Source organism: Tympanuchus pallidicinctus, unplaced genomic scaffold, assembly GCF_026119805.1.
Source record: "Tympanuchus pallidicinctus isolate F22 unplaced genomic scaffold, pur_lepc_1.0 scaffold14, whole genome shotgun sequence".
Classification (NCBI taxonomy): domain Eukaryota; kingdom Metazoa; phylum Chordata; class Aves; order Galliformes; family Phasianidae; genus Tympanuchus; species Tympanuchus pallidicinctus.
Window position 1 is genome coordinate 12,327,885 of NW_026294659.1, and position 23,067 is coordinate 12,350,951.

The window sequence follows — 23,067 nt, forward strand, 5'->3', positions numbered from 1 at the left end:
GCCCGGTTGCCATCGCGACGGCTGCGACGCAGTGGCAGCAGCATGTCGGACCTGAGCGACGAGGAGGCCGAGGAGGAGGCCGAGGCTTACCTGGGGGTTCGGCGGGGAGCGGGGCCTCGGGGCAGGGCGGGGAAGGGAAGAGAGACTTTACTGCTTATGGGGGCTTTGATACTGTAGGCCCCATGGGGAGATCACAGAGTGCTATATCAGTGGGTATGGTAGATGCAGAGGGAGGCGCTGAGCTATTTTGGCTGGAACCTATTTTCTTCACAAGTCATCCACTCTTCCCACCACTGAGTCAAGAAGGGAGGAAGGGCTCAGTGTGCTGGGATCTGAGGGGAGAGCTTCTGCAGAGCCCTCCTGCGTGCTCTGCTTGGAGCAAAGCTGGAGCACCTCTGAGCAAACATGGCTTCCTCTAATTAGGTTGGATTCAAGCAGGTCTATCGCTCTTATATCATTTTTCTAATTGCATTCGATTAGGAGTATGAAGGTGAGCGCAATTCTGAAGGTGAACGGCATGGACGTGGGAAAGCAGAGCTGCCCAATGGGGATATGTACGAGGGTGAATATCAGCACAGTCTCAGAAATGGGCAGGTGAGACAGTGACCAGACAGTGGCTGTGTGCTTGTGTTTCTGAAGTTCTGTGAGTCTCAGCACTGTACTGAAATAGTGAGAACTGACAAGTCTTTTATCTATACCAAATATCTTTCAGGGGACCTATAGATTTAAAACTGGTGCTTACTACATTGGAGAATATCTTCAAAATAAAAAGCATGGCCATGGTACTTTCTATTATCCAGATGGATCAAAATATGAAGGTAAATACTGAACACAGTTGCAAAGATTTCTGTAATTAAAAAGACATGTTTCTTCAACTCCTAGAATGCAAGAAGATAGCAAAGTGAAGATTATTTTAAAAAGATAAATTTGCTATAAAACATTTTCCTGTTATTCCTTTTTTACTAGGAGCTCTGAGAGCAGCTTTATTTATTTAGTTAGTTAGGGGATTTACTTGGAATATTGTGAGAAGTGTGGTATTTATTAGCAATTTGTTCCAGATGTGTCCTTATTTCAAGTGAGGTATTACAGGTGCTGAGAAATGCCAAGCATTGTGTCTAATCTGGTACAATCTTGATAGAAGAGAGTATAATTGCTTACATCTAATCATCTTCATGATGATTAGAATTGCTTTGTTCAGTATAGAATCATATAATTATTTGAGATGGTAGGGTCCCCTAAAGGTCATTTAGTCCCCTACAATAAAATGGGATACCTACAGCTACATCAGGTTGCTCAGAGCCCTGTCCAGCCTAACACTGAATGTGTCCAGGGATGAAGCATCCAGCACCTCTCTAGGCAGACTGTTCCAGATGTAAAAAATGTCTTCTTTATATGCAGTTTAAATCTATTTTGTAGTTTGAAACAATTTACCCTCATCCTGTCGCAACAGACCCTACTAAAGTGTCTGTCTCTCATTCTATTTCCCTTCTTCCAGAAGAATACCTAAAACTCTCCAAATATCAGTTAGGCTTCAAGGAACAGTCTTTGTCCTTTAAAGAAGGCAAGAAGGAGCCTTCACACTGTAAGAGCTAGAAGCACAGAGCAAAAAGAGCAGCTCAGTTATTGCTTATTGGATAATATTCATCTGTAATGTATTTTTATTATTTTAAGTTTGAATAGAGTAGTAATTAAGGCACAAAATCTAGCATTCTTTTGCATTTATAAACATGCTGGCTGAAAGGACATTTTTAGCGAATTAGCTAAACTAAACAAGAACTCATTTTGATTTTAAGTGGAGGTGTCACACGCAGGTAGCTGAAAAAATATGTGAGGAGAGGAACAGACAGAGGAAAAAAAAAAACAAGGGCTTAGAATAAAGAAGGGTTTCATCAAGAAAAGAATGAGAGGGGCCCAGAATGAGGTGGCAGGGAACTAGGGAGAAAGATTATGTCTACCTTTGAGTATAGTTACCCATACTGTCTTTTTCAAAGTGATCTCAAAATTGTTCTAGAGAGAGAAATGAGGAACTCCTGTTTGTGATAGCATGTCAGCTGAAACCTACAGATGGGAATTAAAAGGAAACAGTATATAACAGGATATGTCTCAAGCCAGAACTAGTATAGTTGACATGACAAATACTATGGTCCTCTGTTTTCTTATTGTCTTCTTTGTATTGATTTTATAACAGTTGCTTGAGAAGTAACAAATGAGGAAAAAAAAAAAAAAGGCAGTGGAGGTGATTAAGCAGGAAACTTGCAAACACAGATAACAGAACTTGGAAATTCTGTGTATGGGGAAGCCTTTCCTTGGTAACAAAGAGCAAAGAAGATAGTATCTGAATAGAGGAAGAAAACCATCTCAAGTGAGAACATTAGCACTTTCTTTGCCTCTAACGTAGAATTTGTTCATACAGTTATACTCAGATCAGAAAGTGGAAAGTTATTGGATAGCCTTGCATATGGAACTGCTATCCGCCCTGTTGCATCTAACGATGGCTGTCAGAGTTCTCATCCATTTGTCAGATGTATAATAAATCATCCTTTTCTTTGCCAGAGTACTTCAGTAGTTCTTTGGTATAATCTGTGTTGATAATAACGGTGACATACTTAAACCCTGATAGGCAAATCAGATATGCTTAGAGTTTAATTGACAAATGTTTCCCATTCACTTGAGATTTTTTGTGTTCAGTAGGAGAGAGCAGGATTTGTTTTCTTTCGAAGTCAGTCATAATGGTGTAGTTTTCTTTTCCTTCTCTAATGACGTGTATTCTCCACTCAGCTACATTAATGAATGATGATTTTACAAACTGACCATTATATCACACAATTAAATATACTACATCTCACTAAGTTGTTGGTATGTTCTCATTAAAGGAAGCTGGGTAGATGATCGGAGACATGGCTATGGAGAATATACGTACGCAAATGGAGACACCTATGCTGGAGAATGGTTTAACGGCAATAGGTTTGTTTCATTCTTATGATGATGGTTGAAGTCATCCTCTGCAGAATCACAATATGATGGCTATTTCAAAGTGTGGCTGACTGCAGCTAATCAAGTGCTACTGGATGGTATTTGCAAGTTAGCCCGACTTCAGCCATTTCAGCCACTTAAAAAATACAGTTTTAATACCTTAAGTATAACAACATCCTATGTTCTTCATATTCCATAAAATAAAACAATTTTTCTTCTCCCTAGGCATGGACAAGGTACATACATCTATAAAGAGACTGGATCTATGTATGTTGGTGGTTGGGTAAATGGAATACAGGAAGGAGAAGCAGAGCTTATCCACCTAAATCACAGATACAGGGGCAAGTTTTTGGATGGAATTGTAAGTGTGCTAGAAAATGCTCAATTACTTTGAACAGTTAGCATAAAACTTTCTTAATAGGATTTATTTGCACTTAAAATGACAAGCTAGATCCTGTTCTTGTGTAGTATTTCTTGTACCATCAATGTAGCAGATGAAACTGAGTTGATCTGCAAGGTAGAAAGCCAAGTGTCTGTAACTTTGCTTTCAAACAGTATTACAGAATCACAGAATGGTTAAGGTTGGAAGAGACCCGTAGAGATAATCTCCAACCCCCTGATCAAACTGGGACACCCAGAGTAGGTTGCCCAGAACTGTGTCCAGGCACGTTTTGAAGATCTCCAACAAGGGAGATTTTACAGCCTTTCTGGCAACCTCTGTCAATGCTCTATTACCTTCACAGCACAGAAGTGCTTCCTGGTGTTCCAATGGAACCTCTTGTGTTCAATTTTGTACCCATTGACACTTGTTCTGGCACTATGCACCACTGAAAAGAGCATCACTCCATCCTCTTTGCATCCTCCCTTCAGATAGTTATAGACACTGATGGGATTCCCCCTGAGCTTCCTCTTCCTCAGGCTGAACAGTCCCAGCTCTCTCAGCCACTTCTCACAGGGAAAGTGCTTCTGTCCCTCGTTCATCTTTGTGGCCCTCTGTTGGACTTACACCTGCATGTCCGTGTCTCTCCAGTTCAGTATTGTTATTGACTAATGTATGAATTTTGTAGTAAAGCCCATTTTATATTTACACGTGTAGAATTTCTTAATTTTATAGTTCTACTGATTTCTTTGCATCTCTTTGTGCAGCCTGTCGGTCGTGGCAAATATATCTTTGACATTGGATGTGAACAGCATGGTGAATACATACGGTCAGAGGAGGTAAAAAAAAAATGTAATGGTGTACTGCGTATCAAATAATTCAGTAACTACTGTTGATCATCATATAAAACACTTTAACATCAGTACATATAGGGTATCCTAGATCTATCCAGTCAAAAAAGGGTGCAAATTTGTGCTTTCTTCAATACTAAATAAGGTTTCATTCTGCTTTTTAAATTTATCTTCTCCACTGTGTAAGCTTAGACAACTATATGATGTGATTTTTGCCGTGCTTGCAGACAGGAATCTGTCTGCTTTCTTCTTAAACTTCAGAAGAATCAGGACTTGCCCAAAATATTTTAGGTTTATGTGGTTTTAAACTACACGAACATAGATATTTGTCTGTAAATTTAACTGGTGTTCCACTTTGTTCTGAACACCAGAAAACAAAGAAAATATTTATTATTGTATTTCTGAATTGCTTGATGCTACATCTGCAAAAGGTGATTTGCAAAAGGTTCTTGTTTTGGAAACATGTCCATCGTTTTCCTGGTCCTGTAAGAAGCATAATTTCATAGCAACTAATTGTAGAAGTAGCTGGGATGAGGGCTCGTTCTTAATTCTCCTTCGCTCATGAACTTTTCTAAGTCTTTCTGATTAATATGATACAAAATAGATATCACAATAAGAAATGTATCTTAATATTCTGATTCCAAGAAAATATTACACATTATACCTGAGCTTTATACCTCTGATGTCCAGCATATTAACTCCCATTACATGCTCTATAAAAATTCTCTGCTACAATATTTGTTTCATGATATAATTTCACTAACTTTCAACTTTCTACTACTACATACATTTTACCTTTTCCAAAATTTTCTTTTTTATTTTTCTGGCTCTCTACAATGGATCTGTAATTTTTTATCAGTGGTATTTGGCTATTATCTTAAAAAACAGAACAATATTCCTTTGAGAGAAACCATGCTTGAGTAGGTCCCTCTCAGCTATTCTGTTTGAGGGAGAGACAAAATTTTATCTTTAAGAAAGAAAACTGGCAAGCATAGATCATCAGTATTGGTCAGCCAGATTCAACAAGGTTCAAAGCATAGTTTTCTTGCAAGATTTGCTGTTGAATTTCCTCCTTTTGTCAGTGCTTTAAAAGACTGTCATGTTGCCATTTGAGCCCAGGTAAAGAGCTTTTAATGTACAAAATCATCTTAACTACTCCTTTAATACTTGTAAGAAGAGACCTTGGATGTTGAGAATTGTCTTTTAGGATAAAGGAGAGGAAGAAGAAGAGGAGGAGCCCTCTTTACTTGCTGCACCAAAGTGGAAAGCAACAGAAATCACTAAATTAATACAGTGGATGCCCAACGTGGAAAAAGCACCTTCTCCCAGTGAAGGCCCCCCAGCAGCAGCAGGAGAAACAGCAGCAGCAGATGAAGCAGTGGAAGAAACATCAGCAGACGAAAAAGACAAAATACAAACAAACCCAGGTTTGTTCTGTTGGACATCTAGAAACCCTGTGTTTTGACTATCCTGTGAAACCATGTTTTTAAAATTTAATTACTGTGAGAGGGATTTTTTTTCTCTCACATTTTTCACCCTACACTTAATATTGAGGATTTCTAGGCCTATCTGTAAAAGTGACAGTATATATATGCATCTTTTCTATCTCACATAGCATAAGGTACAACTATCTTGGGAAGTCTGTGAATCATTTTAGTCTATGTTATCACCTCTTACACAAACTTGATTATAAATTGTTGCAAAAATATGTATGGGTTCTCTCACATGAGTAAAGTCTGAAGAATTCAGTCAGTTATTAATTGTGGCATGAAAACAATGTCTGAGTGTAAATTTGTAAAAATAAGTTTTCCTCAAATTTTCTAATTTCTCGTATTTCAGTCATTGACGAATCTGCTGAACACAGGGATGATATGCCTTCTCTTCATAAAGTATCCAGTGAAGTTTTCAGCCCAGCAAAGGATGCAGAAGTAGAAGATGAGGAAATAAGGGAAGAAGAAAATGAAGAAGGAGAAGAGTACCAAGGTGAGGAATGATGGAGATTTGCTTCTTCTTCCTTGCTCAATCAGGTTTGGAAACGATGCATGTCAATTGGCTGCTGCTGGGAGGCCCATTCTCAGGCTAAAGAAAACACGGGAACTCTACCTTTTGTCACAGGATAGAGCTCCTCTAAAGCTGTAAACTGGTTTTGAGTAGTCAAATTCATATATTTAACAGTGATATAAATGTACAGTGATAAAAGAGTACAAATCAGTGATACTGCAGTGCAGCACTACCTGTGCAATACAGAGCTGACAGTACTTGAAGAGCTGAGTCTAAAAGTGATCACATTTGCAAGCTTCCTTTTGTAAAAAACATGAGAGTAGACTGGGGAATTCAGGTATTTTTGAAACATGATTTTTCTATCATGAATAGAACTGTATGTTCTTGTCCTCCCAAGTTAAATAAGAAATAAGTCTTAGGTATTGTTACACATTATGATTTGGAGACACAAAGGCTAGTATCTCATTGATTGTTCTTAAAAGGCAAAGAGCTTTGCAATTTGGATGCTCAGATTTTCCTCCAGGCAGTTTGGAATCCTGTTTTTATAAAAAATTACAAAAAGGCAACATGAAAGGAAGCATCTGTGTTTACCCATACATAACTTATAAGCCTCCATTCAACTGTGTTTTTTCATTTGTTAAATGTTAACATTTACAAACTTCTGATGTAGGAAAACATTAGATAAATTTCTCCATCTGTAGTCAACACATTTTATAATAAATCAGAGCAAAGCACTGTCTATAGTGATCAGAAGGACTGTAAAAGAACCTTGAAAATTACATAGAGGTACAACATAAACATTAAGGACAGGTCTTGGAATTCTGTTAATTTATTTGATCTCATTTTTCACTCATCACCTCTGAATGTAATCTCTTGCTTCAGCACAGACTAGCCAACAAGATGATCAGGTGTATAGGACTGACATCTTACAGGATCCCTCAGCTGATCCAGCAGAAATCAAAGCAGGGTTCCTGTGTAGCTCTGCTTTGGATCTGGCAAGAGTTCATTGAGCTTGATTTGTCTCAAAGTCTGCTGGACTCAAATGATTTTTTATTGAACTTGATTCTAACAGATCTTCTGGCCTACTACAGTAAAGTAGATCTGATATCCTCATTGTTTTTTTTATTAGTAGTAGTAGTATTTTTTCAAGGGCAGCTTTCTATGAAAATCCTCTAAATAGGAGATGTTCTTTAGCTATTCTGAGTTACATATGGACTGGCTGGCAGTTAGTGTGTGTGTAGAGAGTCTGTCTGACAGCTAAGAAACAATTTATGTCAGTTAAGTTCAAAAATTGGCAGCAAAGGCCAGTAGGAAGGAGGACTGGGGTAGACAGAGTGATTCTGAAATTATGTTTTAAGCTACTAGAATTGCTTTCCAGTATTTTATTATAAAATATATTTCAGTTTTCTGTTTATTTTTTTTTAAACTTTGCCTCTACAGGAACTGCTGGTTTAGAAGATGAGGAGGAATCAGAGGAAGCAGAGTAATTGGATACAACTAAAGACAAATATAGGCAGAAAAGGAAATTGCAGAGTAAATAATTGGTTAAGGTAAACCTACAACAATATTTTTATTTGTATCTTTGTTATTTTTTGAATAAACATTTCTGTTACTGTTCTATCTGGAATATACCTCTCCAAAACTTTTACAATCCCAGAGTGTGCCATCTCAGGACCACCTCATTCCATAGTGGCAGGCAGTTGTTGAATTCAATATGGGATGATTCTGGATCTATAAATTTGAGTCCTCACACATTCATGGAATCAAAGTTTTGAAACACTTGGCATGATAGTTCTAAGGCAGAACATATATGCATCCAATAACTGACTGAACCACTTGTCCCTGTAGTAATTAGGTTGCTTTTGGAGACCTATTTCATCTCTTCACAGGAAGACAGATGATTTTCAAACCTGATGAATACATCAGTATTGCCCAAAACTTCAGAACATCATATCCATCCAGAACATCCATATCCAGGGAGTTAGTTAACATGCTCAAATATGGTCTTAGAATCTTTTATGTTGGAAGTGAACTCAAGAACTCCAGCTCTGTCTTTATCTACTATCACTGGACAACCAAGTATAGAGCCACATTACTTACTTACTGTAAGCTGTTACCACTGTTCTCCAAGATACCAAGCTCAAATCTCTCCTTACCTGATTTGCAAACCTGTTGGCAGAGATACTGTTATTCCACTTTGTTAAATGGCTTCTGTACTTCCTTTTTCCTCCAAGACTGACCCACAATGATGGAAGTTGAAGCACTACCTTTAGCAACGGCCACATTATCAGTGGTTAATACCCAGGATTGATCTTCTCCTATTTGACCTTTTCCAATTGAGGATGAAGGAGATATCCTGTGGGTTCCTACGTCCTTTGCCAGAATCCTGTAGTTACTCTTATTTTGCTCCAGGTCTCCCTCAGTAGCATAATTGATATTCACACCAATGAGCAAACAAGGAGGTAATGGTCATTGGACAGGATGAGTTTCAGCCATGCTTCTACAATACCCACAGTCTGGTCACTTGTCAAGCAGCAAACCTCCCACGACAGCATATCTGGTACACAGACAGGTGTCTCTATCCCCTACTGGAGAGGACCTCCAGTTTCTAACACTTGCTGTTTCTCTTTAGTGTTGATGCTTCATATGGGGCCAGTTAGCTTGGAACCTCCCTTTACATCCTCTGTTCCCCTCCCATGGCTACTGGGCCTCAATACCAACTCTCTACATCCAGGTCTGAGCAGCAATGGTGGAACATTTCTCCTGCTGCCAGAAGTTATGAACTTTAACAAGCTCCGGGAAGAATCCTTCCAACACTCCACCCAGTCCAGCCCCTAGACATCACCTCAACCTCACAAGTCAGGCTTTTGCTTCTAGAGAGACCCTGCTGATACCTCATTTGCCCTCCTTACTGATATACAGTCTTCACACCTCCTACAAGTCTTTTATGCAATAATGCAACATCTAAATCACTACACAGAGCCTCACCAAGAGACACCAACTCAGATTGTGGATACAACATCCCCCTGCCCAATCCAGGTCTAGACTGACACTACTTTGCCAAGGATATGTATTTTCTCTTTTGGTGGCAGAGGTCAGGCCCAGCAGCTCATGATTGTTGGTGAGCACAGTCTCACACTGACTGGATGAAAGTTTCTGCCTTCACTCAGCACCCAAACAGCACCTCCTCCTCAGCCCCCAAAAAACAAACAACTAAAAAAACAACAAACAAACAAACAAACAAAACCAAACACCAAAAAATCCACCACCACACACAAAAATAACCAAAACCAAAACAACAAAAAACTCCAACCATCAATCCCTAATGAGCAGGAACCTGTCACTCAGAATAGAGCTACCAGGAGATTTCAGCTGAAGAAGGCCTCCAGAAGCTACCAGAATTGAATCAAATGACATCCTATAAACAATAAGTTAAAAGTAAAGAGCAAGGTAGAGCTGCACAAAATACTGTGAAAGCAGTATTTGTTATAGATATATATTTTACACTTCTTCAGGTGGAAAAAAAAAAAAAAAGCTGCTCTGAAACATTGTTTTCCTGATAATATATAAATGAAACCTTAACCATTAAGAGATGCATCTGTTTAATTGACTTTCTTATACTTCTGAGAATACTGGTATGAATGTTGATGGACTTGGAGTTTGAGGCAGAATGTTGCTGCCCTGCAGCAGTTTGCTTTTGAAGTGAGGTAACTGGTTTGGGCCTGATTAGGGTAAGAGATGTTGAGCTGGCATTGCTGAAACAGGACTTGAATTTTTTTTATTCATAAATTTTCCTTTGGGGGAAAATAAAGGAAAACTTTTAACAAGTTCCTTTTCTCTACAACTCAACAACTCCAGCAAAGATATGCCAAGAAGTTTAAGCTAGTGATAAATATGGATTGAGATAAAATGGGGGTAGTGAGGTGAGTCACACGAAATAAATAGAGTTTATTACTTCTTCCCGAAATGTTTCTCCTATCAGAAATGTCACAGTGAGAAATTTTCCATGCAGACTTTTCCTCAATGCCTTACATGTGTTTTTTTTTTTTTATTTTTTGGCAGTTTCTTCTCACATAATTGTGACTTCAGTAAGCACTTTTAGAGGTGATTGCCTTTTCCTCTTTTGGCTTTCTTTGGTGAAGAGAAGTGCAGTGTTATTACAATAGTTTGATCAAAGCATACTTGGCTTAGTAATTTTTTATTTGTAATAAAAACTTACACATCATTAGTTTACCAGCTGTTTACTCACTATATTTTACTGTAAATTTGAGAAACATCAACATAATGTATTTCCCAGTTCAATTCCATTTAAAGGTACTCTTCAGCTCAAGAAGAGTTAATTCTTGAAGGATTTAGGAAATTACCTTTTCCCCTTCAACACCCAGTGCTGTAGCCTTTATTAGTACATTAGTGACCTCCAGTGGCAAAGCTGCGAAAAGTGCAAACTGTCTAGAATACAGCTAAAAACATCTGGAAGCCTCTATGGGTTAGAAAGGGCTCCTGAGAAGTTGGTTTACTTCTTAGGGAAAACAGTGCTTTTGTAGAAGAAGGCATTTCATTTCACTGTAACTTTCAAAAATACCGTAAGGATAATTTGTAAAGTCAGTAATTCCTTCATCCCTATTTTGGAGAGAAACACCTGACCAAAAGTTGTTGCACTGAGGTGTGCTAGTCTCTCTCATCCTTCTGCCTCTTCACTTTTCAGCAATGAAGAAAGACAACAGTAGTCATGTTTGAGACCTGAATAATATGCTGAGTATAAGAATCAGAAAACACAGTCATATTTCACTTGCAGAGCTGTCTCTTCCCCAGAGATAGGATTCTTTCCACAGTGAAGAAGGAAGCTCACCAAGAGAGCTCATTGCAGCTAAAGAAGGCACCTGGAGTTCTCAAGTCCATCTCATACCAAGAAAGTCTGGAGCACACGTACTTCCTGAAAGTGTAAATATTTTAAATTCCTTCAGAGAGATGCCTATTTTACATTCACAGCTGGGGAAACAAAACAAAACAAAAAATGGTTTAATTGGAAGAGACCTTATGGACCATCTAGTTCCAACCTCCTGCCATGGGCAGGGACATCTTCCACCAGATCAGACTGCCAAGAACTTGTTCAACCTGACCTTGAGCAATGCCAGTGATGGGACATCCACAGTTTCTCTGGGCAGCTTCTGCCTGCACCTCATAAGGAATTTCTTCCTTATGTCTAATCTTAACCTACTCCCTTTTGTTTTTAAACCATTATCCCTTGTTCTACTACTACATGCCTTTGAAAAAGATTTCTTGCTCTTTTTCTTATGATCTCCCCTTCAATTATTAAAAGACTGCAACAATTTACCCACATATACACCCCAAAAGGTGATGTCCTCTTGAAACGGTCCTTGGTAGCCTTCCCTATTCAGCCTGTAGGCTCAGCAAAGAGATTTCCTAAGAGACTTAACAGGACATGTCTATAGAAAGGCAGTGCACACATTGCTGTGTGAACTCTTACACTCACCAAGAACACTAGAGTGCTTTGCAGGTAGCAGCTAAAGGTCCATAAGTTGTAGTCACATTAGTACCAAGCTGTTCCTGAGCTAACTGATGCTATTATTAACTAGAGTGAAAAAATGTCTGCATTGTTCTGAGAGTGTTTGTCCATGTGTGGCACGGACACAAAGATCTCTGTGCAAATCACTACTAAGCCATATGGGCAGGTGAAGAGTGAAACTACAGCAAAGAAGATGGTATTTTGCCTTTCAGCCCTGCAAAAGAACAGATAACTAGAGAATCTGCGATTTTACTTGTAAGTACATTCATTATTCTTCCATCCAGAATACATGGTATGGCTCCATTCATGAAGGAGAGCAATTGTTTATGATGCATTTGCCAACCTACAAAATCACAAATTCACTGGCAGAGGCATTTACACAAATGACTCTTCAGAGGCTTTTAAAATAGCACAGTTACTTTCAAGTACTGTACAATTTCTGAGCCTCCCTCAAGTACAGTGATGCAGTGGATGATATTAAATTGAACACCGCAGTGTAAATTAACAACTTTTGACACAAGTTCTGTGTGATCATAAAGCCCCATTTCTTAAATACATCTGGCTTGCTATTTTTTTTTCAAAAAGACCAATGCTTCAGAAAGCTTCTTTTGAGTAAGCTGGTACTTTCAATAAGTTGGTACTGCTAATAGGTTATACTTCATGTTTTATATTGCATTGTATTATTTATTCAGTGTTCAAGCCCACAGGTAACAAGAGAAACCTAGCAGACACCTGAGAAGCAATGTTTTAGCAACTAAAAAAGTTAGGGTAAAATGAGCTCCAAAAGACAGAAATAAAGTCATTATATTTTAAATGTATTCTGTCAAAATTATATTGGTGAATTTACATAAACAAAGCTGCAACATAAAGTCCTGCAGTGGATTAGAAAATACTAGTATGTTACCAGCATCTCTATTTGCTTTTCCCCTCCAGCAAAATATGAGCACCAGTGTGCTTCAGATTTAAGCTCTTGTTCTCCAGATATTTAATTACACAAGTAGTTCCATTACGGAGGCACCTTTGGGTTAGTCGGGTTGAATGTTTTTTATCATCATGCTCCTATTTTTATTTTTTGTGAGAGGTAGGAGATGCTGCATCCTGAGTTTCCTTACCAAGAGTAAAGGAAGCTCAGGAAGATGCCAGCTAGAGGTTTCTCACAGGTTTTCTCCATGGGAGTATGCAGAGGCCATGTCTACACAGGTATTCAGCACTGACTTTGTGCTATAAGACATTCCTAAGAACTACACCAGCTTTGGGGAAATGTTGGCACCGGGGTACCAGGCTTGTTTTCCAAACCCATCAGCCTCAGGACAGTAAAATTCTCATGAGCTCCTTCTGTTAGAAGTCCATAATATCTTTCCCCTCCAACTGAAAAGAGCATGGAGAAATAGCCACTAAGTTATTTATTTAACTTGAGAGTTTCTCATGGTAGTACAAAATGGTGTAGCATGGACCCATAAGTCATCCATAGGGCCCGAGCTCTAAGATAAGCACCCATGAACCTACCAGTTATCTTTGCTCCCAGGCCAGTATGGAGAGAGTGCTCCTATGTTGCCCCCTCACAAAAGAAAATGGGACTTTCGGGTCTTTACCACAGCTTTTAAATGCTTTCTCAGTTTGTCATCTGAACTGGCCCATTGCTTAACTGGGGTCACAGATTTGAAGGTTTGTGTTAAATAGCAAAACTATCAAATGAATGCAGACAACAATATTGATGGTTGATTCCCTTTTGGGAAGTACAGAAGCTTAAGTAAGAAGAGTGTGAATATCAAAAGCAGATTGGCAGGATCTGAAAGAGATCTGAAAACATCTATTTCAGCAGACACGGCCTTGCAGATGGATTAGTGGGCTTACTAGCCTATGCTGTTCCAATCTTAAAGGCCTAAGCCAAACCATTCTGTGATTCTATGATTCTGTGGACTGCAGAAATGGAAGAGAACAGGTGAATGGACATTTGCTGCTGCCAGAAGATGCTGAAGCTACTTTTGGACATAGCAGACTACTGGGAATTTGCTTCCCAAGCAAAGTCCGATGCTTGGGGAAAGAGTGAGGCTGCAAGACCCACTGGGAATTTCCTCCACAAGACATGCAGCAAACAATAAGAACTGCAAATCCAGGGCTAGTTATCAGCTCCTCAAGCTTCACACAATAATTGCTTTGATGTTACGATTAAAAGCCAGAATATTGCTGAAGGATACAGGTACTGAACACAATCCTAAACCAGATGTTAGAGTCAGTTGGCCTCTACAGACCCTCTGTGAAAGGTATAAGATCTCCACAAAAAGATGGACTGTAAAATTTGATGATTCACTAACTCCTTCATATGCACCAGAGAACAATATTCTGTTTGTTCAAAACTTTTATGCTGTTCCCAAATCCAAAAGGCACGAACATTTTAATTTTTAATCATCCATTAAAAAAAAAAAAAAAAGATCAAGGGCAGATCCACCAAAAACTGCTTCATACAATCTTTTCAAAAATTATCCTTATGCTCCAGAGTATTTCAGTAATAAATCCTCCAAGACAGTCAAAAATCTACCTGACAGCTTTAATCAATGCTTGATGACTTAAAATGGTACAAAGGGAACAGAAATAACTACTGTTCTGAGTCAACAGATTTTCACATTTGCTTTGAACAAATATCAGTGCTGGCAAAGGGCTTCAGAAAAATCAGGACAGACACCACAGATTTGCTCTTCTGTTTTTCAGAAGAACTGGACTCAAGTGTCTCTTCAAGTTGTGTGCTTAAAATCGTGATTAATGATGAATTTCTTTGTTACTGTCTTTTCAAAGAGTGACTAATCTAGTGTTCCTCATCCTTGTGAAAAAACAATAGGTGTCGCTTTGCTCCCCCCCCATCCTTCAATCACACCTAAAGAGCCTATGTAGGCAGTAAGGCTGAGGTTTTCTTTTCCCACAAGGTGTCACCAGAGATTAACTTCACTGTACATCTTTAACAAAATTTACATATTCAGTTTTTAAGACAAGCAAAGCATTCAGATCTTCTATGTGCTACTAGAATTACCTGCTCTTGTAATTACCTATTACAAAGTATACAACTTTGTAATGAAATAGATCCAACTAAAGAAAATGACAATAGGGTAATATTTAATTTTGTAGCTGCATGAAAAAAAATCAAGAAACCGTAAAGGGATTTTCCATTTCTTTTGCTTACTACAAAAAATGAAATGAAATGAAATGAAATGAAATGAAATAAAATAAAATAAAATAAAATAAAATAAAATAAAATAAAATAAAATAAAATAAAATAAAAGCTTTACCTGTATTCAGCAATTTATTTCATATGATGAACACATCCCATCAGGAATTCTGTCTCTCTTCTAAGCACCAGTTTTTACAACTAAAAATCCTTGTAGATTCTTAGATTGTAGGTTGTAGAAGAAAGATATAATTGCAGCTCTGATCCTACAAAATGTTTTTTGGAGCTGAGTCTATGCTCATATGGGGTTGTAGGAAAGCCCAAAAAGGGGAACTTGTGAGTAGAAGAGCTTATCCTTGCCCTTTCATTGAGCTTCGGATACAATTGCCACTTCTGCTGCCTGTTCAGTTAATTTGGATGACTGAAATAAAATCTGTATAAGCTAAAACAAAACTTTGCAACAAAACTTTTCTCCTCTTCTGCTCAGCAGTGCAGTATGAGGTTTAGAAAACACCACAAGAAAAATATGCAAGTCCCCAAATCCTCTTTCCTACATGCTCTGAGGTTTAATTCGCTGCATTCACCACATTCAAAATTATTGGAGTGCATACGTAGTGAAAAACAATACACTGTCTTTTTCTGTGTGCAAATGTCTTAATGACATTCCTACCAAGCATATTTGGTTTGCAGATGGGTTTCTTGGTGCTCTGTGGGCTCTCTGCATGATAGAACTGAGTAAATTTGTTGAATTCTTTCGCTATGCCCCCACCTGTAAGGAAAGCCCTGCCAAGCAGTGCTTACCAACTTAGTAACATGAACAGGAGTAGAGAGCAATAAACTGGTTATAAGAAGCATTCTGCAGGTGGAGAGGCATGAAAAGCAAAGTATTTCATTACTATGTTGTGTGCAGTGGTAAAAACACAAGGGAACTGTTCAAAGAAAAAGGAAGACACTGTACCTGCAGATCACCCTCCTAGTGGAGCCACACAGAAAATTGATCTGATGCTGCTGGATGCTGCTCCCATGCATCAGCCTGGAGAAGAGAAGGCTGCGGGGCGACCTCATTGCAGCCTATCAATACCTGAAGGGAACCTACACGCAGGAGGGGAGTAAACTCTTCAGAAGGGCTGATAACAGCAGGACTAGGGGAAATGGATCAAAGTTGAAGGAGGAAAGATTTAGGTTGGATGTTAGGGGGAAGTTCTTCACAAGGAGAGTGGTTAGGCCCTGGAACGGGCTGCCCAGGGAGGTTGTGGATGCCCCGTCCTTGGACGTGTTCAAGGCCAGGTTGGACGGGGTCCTGGGCAACCTGATCTGAATGTGTATGTTTGGTGGCCCTGCTAGGCAGGGGGGTTGGAACTACATGATCCTTGAGGTCCCTTCCAACCCAGGTGATTCTGTGTGATTCTGTGTGATTAAGACAGGGCCATTTCTCCATCTGGAGGCTGCATTCCTAGAAAAAAGCTCAATACAGAAGCCCACACAACGCCATCACGCACACCCAGCCACAGCCCCCGACACCCCCCTCTTACATGTGGGCTTTGGTCTGCAGTGGCAGCTCTGGCCTCACATATTCTCCAGTGGTACCTGTGCAATCACTTGGTGAAATCAGAATAAATCTCACCAAAAGCAACAACATTCACAGATAGGAAGATCCCATGGGAGGGCAATGAAGTGGGAGCTGGTACTTCAGCTGAAATGAAGCTGGAAGCACCATGGAATAACATGCCCAGGGCCAGGTCCTCATCCCATGCTACTCCTGACCCTTCAGTGTCCAAAGCGATTTAAAAGAACAGGAGCCCAAGCATTCCTGATGGATCTGGGAAACCAAATTGAATGATTTCAGGTGCAAGACTGAGACAGGAGATCTCCATGCCATTGCTAAGGGAGGTTGGTGGGTGTCTGTGTGGTGTGCTGGATGGCCTCCCCTTGCGTGCCCTCAGGCTATAGGCACAAGTGGAAAGCTCAACACTGCCCTTTAAGGGCACGTTCCTGTTTGTGCATAAAATGTTGAGACTACATTTTAATCAGACGAATAATCAAGCAAAGAGCTACGGAGACCAGTCAAACAACCCATCTGGCAGTGTGTCACAATTTATATGATTTGGCACAGAGCAGCACACAGCATGGCTGTTGTCCTGCCAGTGCCATCTCAGGAAGTGGTCAGCAGATAGAGTTGCTCAAATCAAGGTTTTGTCACCAGTACAAGTAACACAGGGCATCTTAAAGCAATCAGTTCAATCTTCTCTGAAGGAAAGCCTTTTTTTTTTTTTTTTTTTTGCAACACTGATCACTCTGGAAACAGTGGGAGAATTGCTGTGGTAGAAAATGAACCTATTTTGTAGCAGAGGTAAACATACTGTCTGTATGGTATTTCCCCTCCTCCTGTGCTCTTGCAGAACTGGAGGAGTCAACAGGAAACCAACTGGCCTAGCTGATATCTCCGGGTAGGAGACTGCTTTTTTCAGTCTCTATTTCTCTGCCTGACTGAAAATACAGAAGTGCATGAAACAAGTAATTTTTACTGCATTGAACTGGTTATATTTTGGTCTTGGAAGATGTAATAATGTCTACTAGCGTGCCTTTAGCAGTAGAATTTGCTCTCTTGTATGCCAGGTCCTATGTTCTTTTTCCTCAATTACTGAGAAGAAAGTAAAGTTCAGGCACCAAACTGCTTTCTGTGCTTTGACTACTCAGAGAGGACAACTCTCATCCACTCTTAACTTTTCTAGATGTGTTGCTGGACTGTGCTGTACCACAAGCTATCTTCACCTTGTTTTTGGCAGATGCAAGGACAAAGCTGGCCTTCTAACCTTCCATGATACTATTTCTCCAGTTAAATGCTGCATTTGCTCCATGAGTTAATGTCTTCACTGGAGGGTTAACCATCAGCCATTTCTTCTCCTCTTTGAGCTCTTCACAGAAACACATGCCCAGAGAAGGGATCTAGGAAGGAAGGATACAAGCAGCAGTTACCAGCAGGGTCATTGATTTGGTTTTGCAGCAGAACAGAAGAGCAGATCTGAGACCATTCTGAAGATAGAGCCTGGAACATTTTGCCACTTTCAAAACAAACTGAAAACAGGCTGGATGCCTATAGTGAAACAGCTGAGCTTGTGCCATCACCTTGAGCTCACACTTGGATTTGAAAATCAAGATGTATTCACTCCTTATGCATCAACTGTAGGAAGTAAAATCACGTCTAAAGACTGAATTCTCCTCTTAGTAATACCGAGACAGATGATAAGGAAAACTGAAGTGAAAAAATCTGCCACTGGTGACAATACACAAGTAAAACAAGCAAAAAAACTCTTCAGCAAAGTCTCAAGGGCAAGCCTCGCTTGTGAAGCTGGCAAGAAAAGCCTTCTCTGCTTTGCCCAGTATCTGAGCAATTAAGCTGTGAACTTGCAGTGACCTGAAAATGTACAATTTAAAGAGTCACTGAATATAGCTGCAGTTTATGCTTGTAACTCTATGAGGAGAGGGAAGGCTCTTAGTCCTGCTTCTATAGTTAGGAGGCTCATGCCAGAGGGAGAGGTTTCCACACATACCTCACATGTAGCTGCTGCCTGATACTGATTATGCATGGGTGTTGAATGAAAATCTCCTAATATGTTATTTAACAGGACAAAATTCTTCTCTTGACCACTAGTTCTATGCTAAAACTACACAAGATAGATCCTTTTGTACTGAGAGAGCTAATGTCAATGGTATTGACGTGTCGTTACAAGTCTCACTGCCTGGGAAAGCTCAATACTGTAAGTACAGAAACACATACAGAAAGCTGCCTACTGAATAAAAAGTCTTCTTACCTTTCGGACTACGTGGGCAAAGTCGCTGCTGTCTCTGGCAGGGAGTCCTACCAGCGGTCGGGTGAAAGATGCCAAGGAAGAGCCATGCCCCACAATAAGGATGACACCTGAAACACCATAGTAAGAAAAGAAAGGTAGTTAAGGTGTTGTCTGACTTTGCAGACATCTTCGTTAATGTGGCAGAGTGTACTGTGCTGGTCGGAAAAAGTCTGACTTGTTGCAGACATGGCAGCTAGTCAGAAAAAGTATTTGCTCAGTGAACAGCTTTCCAGAAATGCAATTTTCTGATGCTGATCTTCATCCCAAGGCACAAGTAGAATGATCAAAATTACTCTTGTAATTTTTTACTGCCTTCTGTTTAAGTTTGATTTTTCTTTTCTGTTCTGTAAATTGTATTTATTTTTACTTACTACAGGCCAACAGCTACAAGCCTACCTTGAGCTCTGTGCAAAACAAATAATCAATGATAAATGTGCCTCTGTTGACAAACCCATGCCTATTCCTGATACTGAAAGTATCTTGCAGAATATACAAAGATTTGAAACCTTTACCTTTGCTGGGGCAGGCAGTGACAATCTCTTTTATAACTGCAGAGCTTCTGCTCACATATTCCTCATAACTTTCTGACGGGACCAGAGAAGAGAGTGGGATGATTCCCCTGACAATATAATCAGAAATACGTTTTCATCTAGATGAATGAGCCCACATGAGAGGAAGCACTTGGTTAAAAGGATGTGGGTTTATCCACTCACCTGACTGACATACCGATACCTCAGCGATTCACATTAAAACTTAAGCCCACATCTTGTAGTTCATAAAACACCAGAAGCAGAGAAAACCATGCTTTAATAAAACCCCTAGTTTACAGTGGAAGTTGTTTAAACTAAGACCCATCCCAAAGTTTCTCAGGAGCTTCCTTGACCTGTCTGTGTCCATACTTGGAAAAAGATGGCAGAGTCTACCATGTCTTGGTGCACAGTGGCTGGTGGTGCCAAGGATAGGCAGCTGAGAAGGCCAAATTCCGAGTGATGAGAGCCCTACCAGCCTCCCCAGTGCTGGGGGACTAGCAAAATAGTCAGCAGGACAACAGTGATTTGCTGCCTCTCAACAATCTCCTTGCTTTTCTTGGTTGATGCTTATATTAGGTCTTCTTGGCAAGAGAATTCAGCCTCCTCAAACTCATTTCCTATTTTTCATATCATCCTTTGAATCTGAGAGCTAGAGAAATTCACAGCCATGGCTGGCAAGTATGATTATATGATTAGCCACATGCTGTGACACAATCCAGAATGTTTATTTCTTTCTACAAAAAAACTGCCCTGCTGTTTTGCTAGCCTCCTTTTTCAGTGAATAGACAGAAGAGAGATTAGATTCATATATTGTAGTAAGATTTGATATCAAAGTGTACTTTTACCAGTGAGTCCTTGATACATTTCAGGTAAACTACAGCTGCACAAACTACAGAAGTAGAAAATAAGTGGTAAAACTGTGTGGCAGGCCCATGCTAAATTGTTAATCATAGCTAATACTAATTCTGGCTAGGTTAAGTCTGCTGATGGAACAGTCCGGGACTTGACCCAGGTGAAAGCTGCTCCTTGAAGTGAGTGAATATGGTAAAACTACCTCTGCAACCAGAGGATTTTGAACCCTGTACACGACAGCAAGAAAGTGGCATCAAATGTGCAGGGTTACAGCTTATCCTCTCTGCTTTTGCCTGGACCTGAGTGAGCTGTAAGGCTGCAGTTGACACTGTTGCAAAGGTTTCCTCTCCAGTTCCCACTGCTCTATACCTGCACTCTGTCCTGTGTGGAAATTTGAGGAAAATGATCTCATATTGAAAAAACTGTTGAAAAAGTTTAGAATAACCTATGTGCCATGAATAGGAAAGATTTTATTCTTTCACGAAGTTTAAAATGAAGATGCTCACTTGGCTGTAAGAAATACATTATGAGCTGAGAAGTTCCTTTCCCTCTTTCTTACACAAGTGGGACACCTCAGACACGCTCACTTTTATTAGCTGAGCAATTTCCTGGAGCTGGCTGTGCACTGCACACAAGGAGCAGCCCCAGAGAGCACAGTAAGCAGCTAGGTAAATTGGAGCTCATTCATTTCCTGCTCCTCTGTGGTTTGCAAGTACTCAGAAATAGCATCAGTCCCCTCTTTCAGCTCTGGGGGCCCCCAAAAAATCCTTGCTGCAACTCAAAACATAACAACGCCCTCCTCGACTGAGTTTGGCATGAACGTTCTGCTGCCCCCCAACCCCACCCTTCAGATCACAAGGAAAGCTGGCTCGTGTTGGAGACACCTCTCTCAACCCAATGGATATGAAAGCAGCACCAGAGCAAGGCTAATGCAGTATGCAAGCTCCAGGTGTGTGCCCATGTGCCCATTTCTAATAAGACCCATATTGTCTCCATGTTAGAGCAACAAAGCTGACTCTTGCCATGAGACAGAAGACTGCATATCTTTGGGAATAGACCACACAGTCTTGAATTTGATTAGCATCATCCATTGTTTGCAATGTCCCTAAAGGTTTATGACATATAAAGAGGGAGGAGGTACCTCAGGAGAAGAAGAACTGGCTTTAACAGCTAGAGAGGAAGAAATTACCTGTAACTTGTATCTATGTTGTAAGAAGCCTCTGTCAGTTCTGTGAGAGTCATAAAGTTTGGAATTACTCTGCTTGCTTCCCACTTGGTCCATTCAAACAGTCCTGGTTCCATTCTGATTTTGACTTTTTGGTCTAATTTAAGCCCTGCAAAGACAAGCTGTATTTCTTAAAAAGAAGAAGTTATACTCAAACTGTCACATTTGGGCAGTACATTCTGTTTTGTTTGCTGTAATATTTTCATTAACCAAATAAACTGCTTATTGTTGAAAAAAAAAAAAAAAAAGGATTTTGTTTAAATGAAGGCAACATATTCTTGTCTGACTAATGTTAGGACACACAAAAAATGAGACATTTTTGTTATGTTATAGCTATATTGCTATTATTATTGTTGTTATTTCTGGAGTTCTCTTGTGATACTTTCAAAGTACAGAAGTGAGCAAAAGACCTCAGCAATGTTTCAATCTGAATAAACTTTATAAAGGAAATATCTTTTTTTACCCATTTGTATATAACATTTTGTAGAGTGACCACTCTGTGGGGCAATAAATCATTCTACAGCAGAATTTTAATGTAATTGTTGTAAAAATATACATTCTTTTGTTTATTATTCTCCAGAGAGGTTACAGGGTTGCACCATTTCCCATAAGAAATGCACACGTTCTACTGAAGATGTAAGGATGATGATGAACTGTGAGCCCTTCACAGATCTATTAGAGGGGAGAGGTGAGGAACAGTGAGGAGAAGAGAGAATGGAAGAGGAGGAAGGAAAGAGATTTGAAGCATGAAGGAACTAAAATCCTTTGGCTTGCAATAAATAACCACAGAATTGTACACAGAATCATTAAAGTCCGAAAGACGGCAAAGATCATCTAGTCCCTGGGCAGCCTATTCCAGCACCTGACCACTCTTTCTGAGAAGAAATGGTAGCTAATATCCAACCTGTACCTCCACTGGCTCACTTGAGGTCACTATCACCATAACTTCTCTTACTATTACTGTTTACCTGGGAGAAGAAGCCAGCTCCCATCTCTCCACAACCTCCTTTCAGGTGGTTGTAGAGAGCAACAAGGTCTGCCATGCTCCTCCTCTTCTCCAGACTGAACAACCCCAGTTCCCTCAGCTGCTCCCCATCAGACCTGTGCTCCAGATCCCTCACAGCTCCACTGCCCTTCTCTGGACATGCCCTATGGCCCTTGATGTCTTTCTTGTAGTGTGGAGCCCAAATCTGAACACAGAATTTGAGATGTGGCCACACCAGTACTAAATACAGAGGGATGATCACCTCCCTGCTCCTGCTGGCTACCCCCAGAAACTTGATGGCAGTTTGACAAAGACATTTTCATTTTTTATGCCTTACCTTGTAGTACATGTTGGGCTGTCTGTATGCAGCGTAGGGCAGGCGATGAGTACATGTAGCTGACTGTCACCTCTTGGTCCAGCAGAGCTTCCCCTAGTGGGAACAGCAACGAGAGGTGCTGTTTCACTCATCACCGTAAGTGAGAAACTACTGCAAAAGTGTTTCAGTAAAAAAAGCTAGGACCAAGCGTTGGAAAGGTAATTACAGAAGACTGTCTCAAAATCTGCCAAGAGCAGCTAAGCATTTGCACCAGACTTCTATTGTCAACATCAGACGTGCATGCTCAGGGTGCAGAAATAACTTTGTTTGGTGAGTGAACTGAGTCAGACTAACCCATATCACCCAGCCAGCAGTTTTATCTGTGATAAGCTGACCACAGTCTGCTGACCACGAAGC

General features: G+C 40.0%; 2 protein-coding genes across 2 annotated transcripts in view; one reads left to right on the forward strand and one right to left on the reverse strand.

Moving 5' to 3' along the window:
- On the forward strand, nucleotides 1-7,831 carry RSPH1 (radial spoke head component 1). The gene is made up of 9 exons (XM_052674115.1): nucleotides 1-96; nucleotides 481-594; nucleotides 713-818; nucleotides 2,874-2,964; nucleotides 3,199-3,334; nucleotides 4,120-4,191; nucleotides 5,411-5,630; nucleotides 6,043-6,186; nucleotides 7,645-7,831. The coding sequence occupies exons 1-9, from the start codon at nucleotides 43-45 to the stop codon at nucleotides 7,689-7,691; spliced, it is 984 nt and encodes a 327-aa protein (XP_052530075.1). The 5' UTR covers nucleotides 1-42; the 3' UTR covers nucleotides 7,692-7,831.
- UBASH3A (ubiquitin associated and SH3 domain containing A) overlaps nucleotides 7,750-23,067 on the reverse strand; it is a 27,802-nt gene continuing 12,484 nt past the window's right edge. The window contains exons 10-15 of the mRNA XM_052674113.1: nucleotides 22,672-22,764; nucleotides 21,314-21,458; nucleotides 19,255-19,361; nucleotides 18,704-18,810; nucleotides 17,664-17,837; nucleotides 7,750-11,137 (exon numbers count right to left, since the gene is read on the reverse strand). Coding sequence (XP_052530073.1) covers nucleotides 17,700-17,837; nucleotides 18,704-18,810; nucleotides 19,255-19,361; nucleotides 21,314-21,458; nucleotides 22,672-22,764 — 590 coding nt within the window. The 3' untranslated portion in view covers nucleotides 7,750-11,137; nucleotides 17,664-17,699. The remainder of the gene's footprint in view (nucleotides 11,138-17,663; nucleotides 17,838-18,703; nucleotides 18,811-19,254; nucleotides 19,362-21,313; nucleotides 21,459-22,671; nucleotides 22,765-23,067) is intronic.

What these genes read in the sequence shown, in the direction of transcription:
- RSPH1 (XM_052674115.1), top strand. Translation starts at nt 43, where the DNA reads ATGTCGGACCTGAGCGACGAGGAGGCCGAGGAGGAGGCCGAGGCTTAC. An exon ending in GAATGGTTTAACGGCAATAG is followed by an intron (nt 2,965 to 3,198) that starts GTTTGTTTCATT and finishes TCTTCTCCCTAG; the next exon opens with GCATGGACAAGGTACATACA. An exon ending in CAAAATACAAACAAACCCAG is followed by an intron (nt 5,631 to 6,042) that starts GTTTGTTCTGTT and finishes CTCGTATTTCAG; the next exon opens with TCATTGACGAATCTGCTGAA.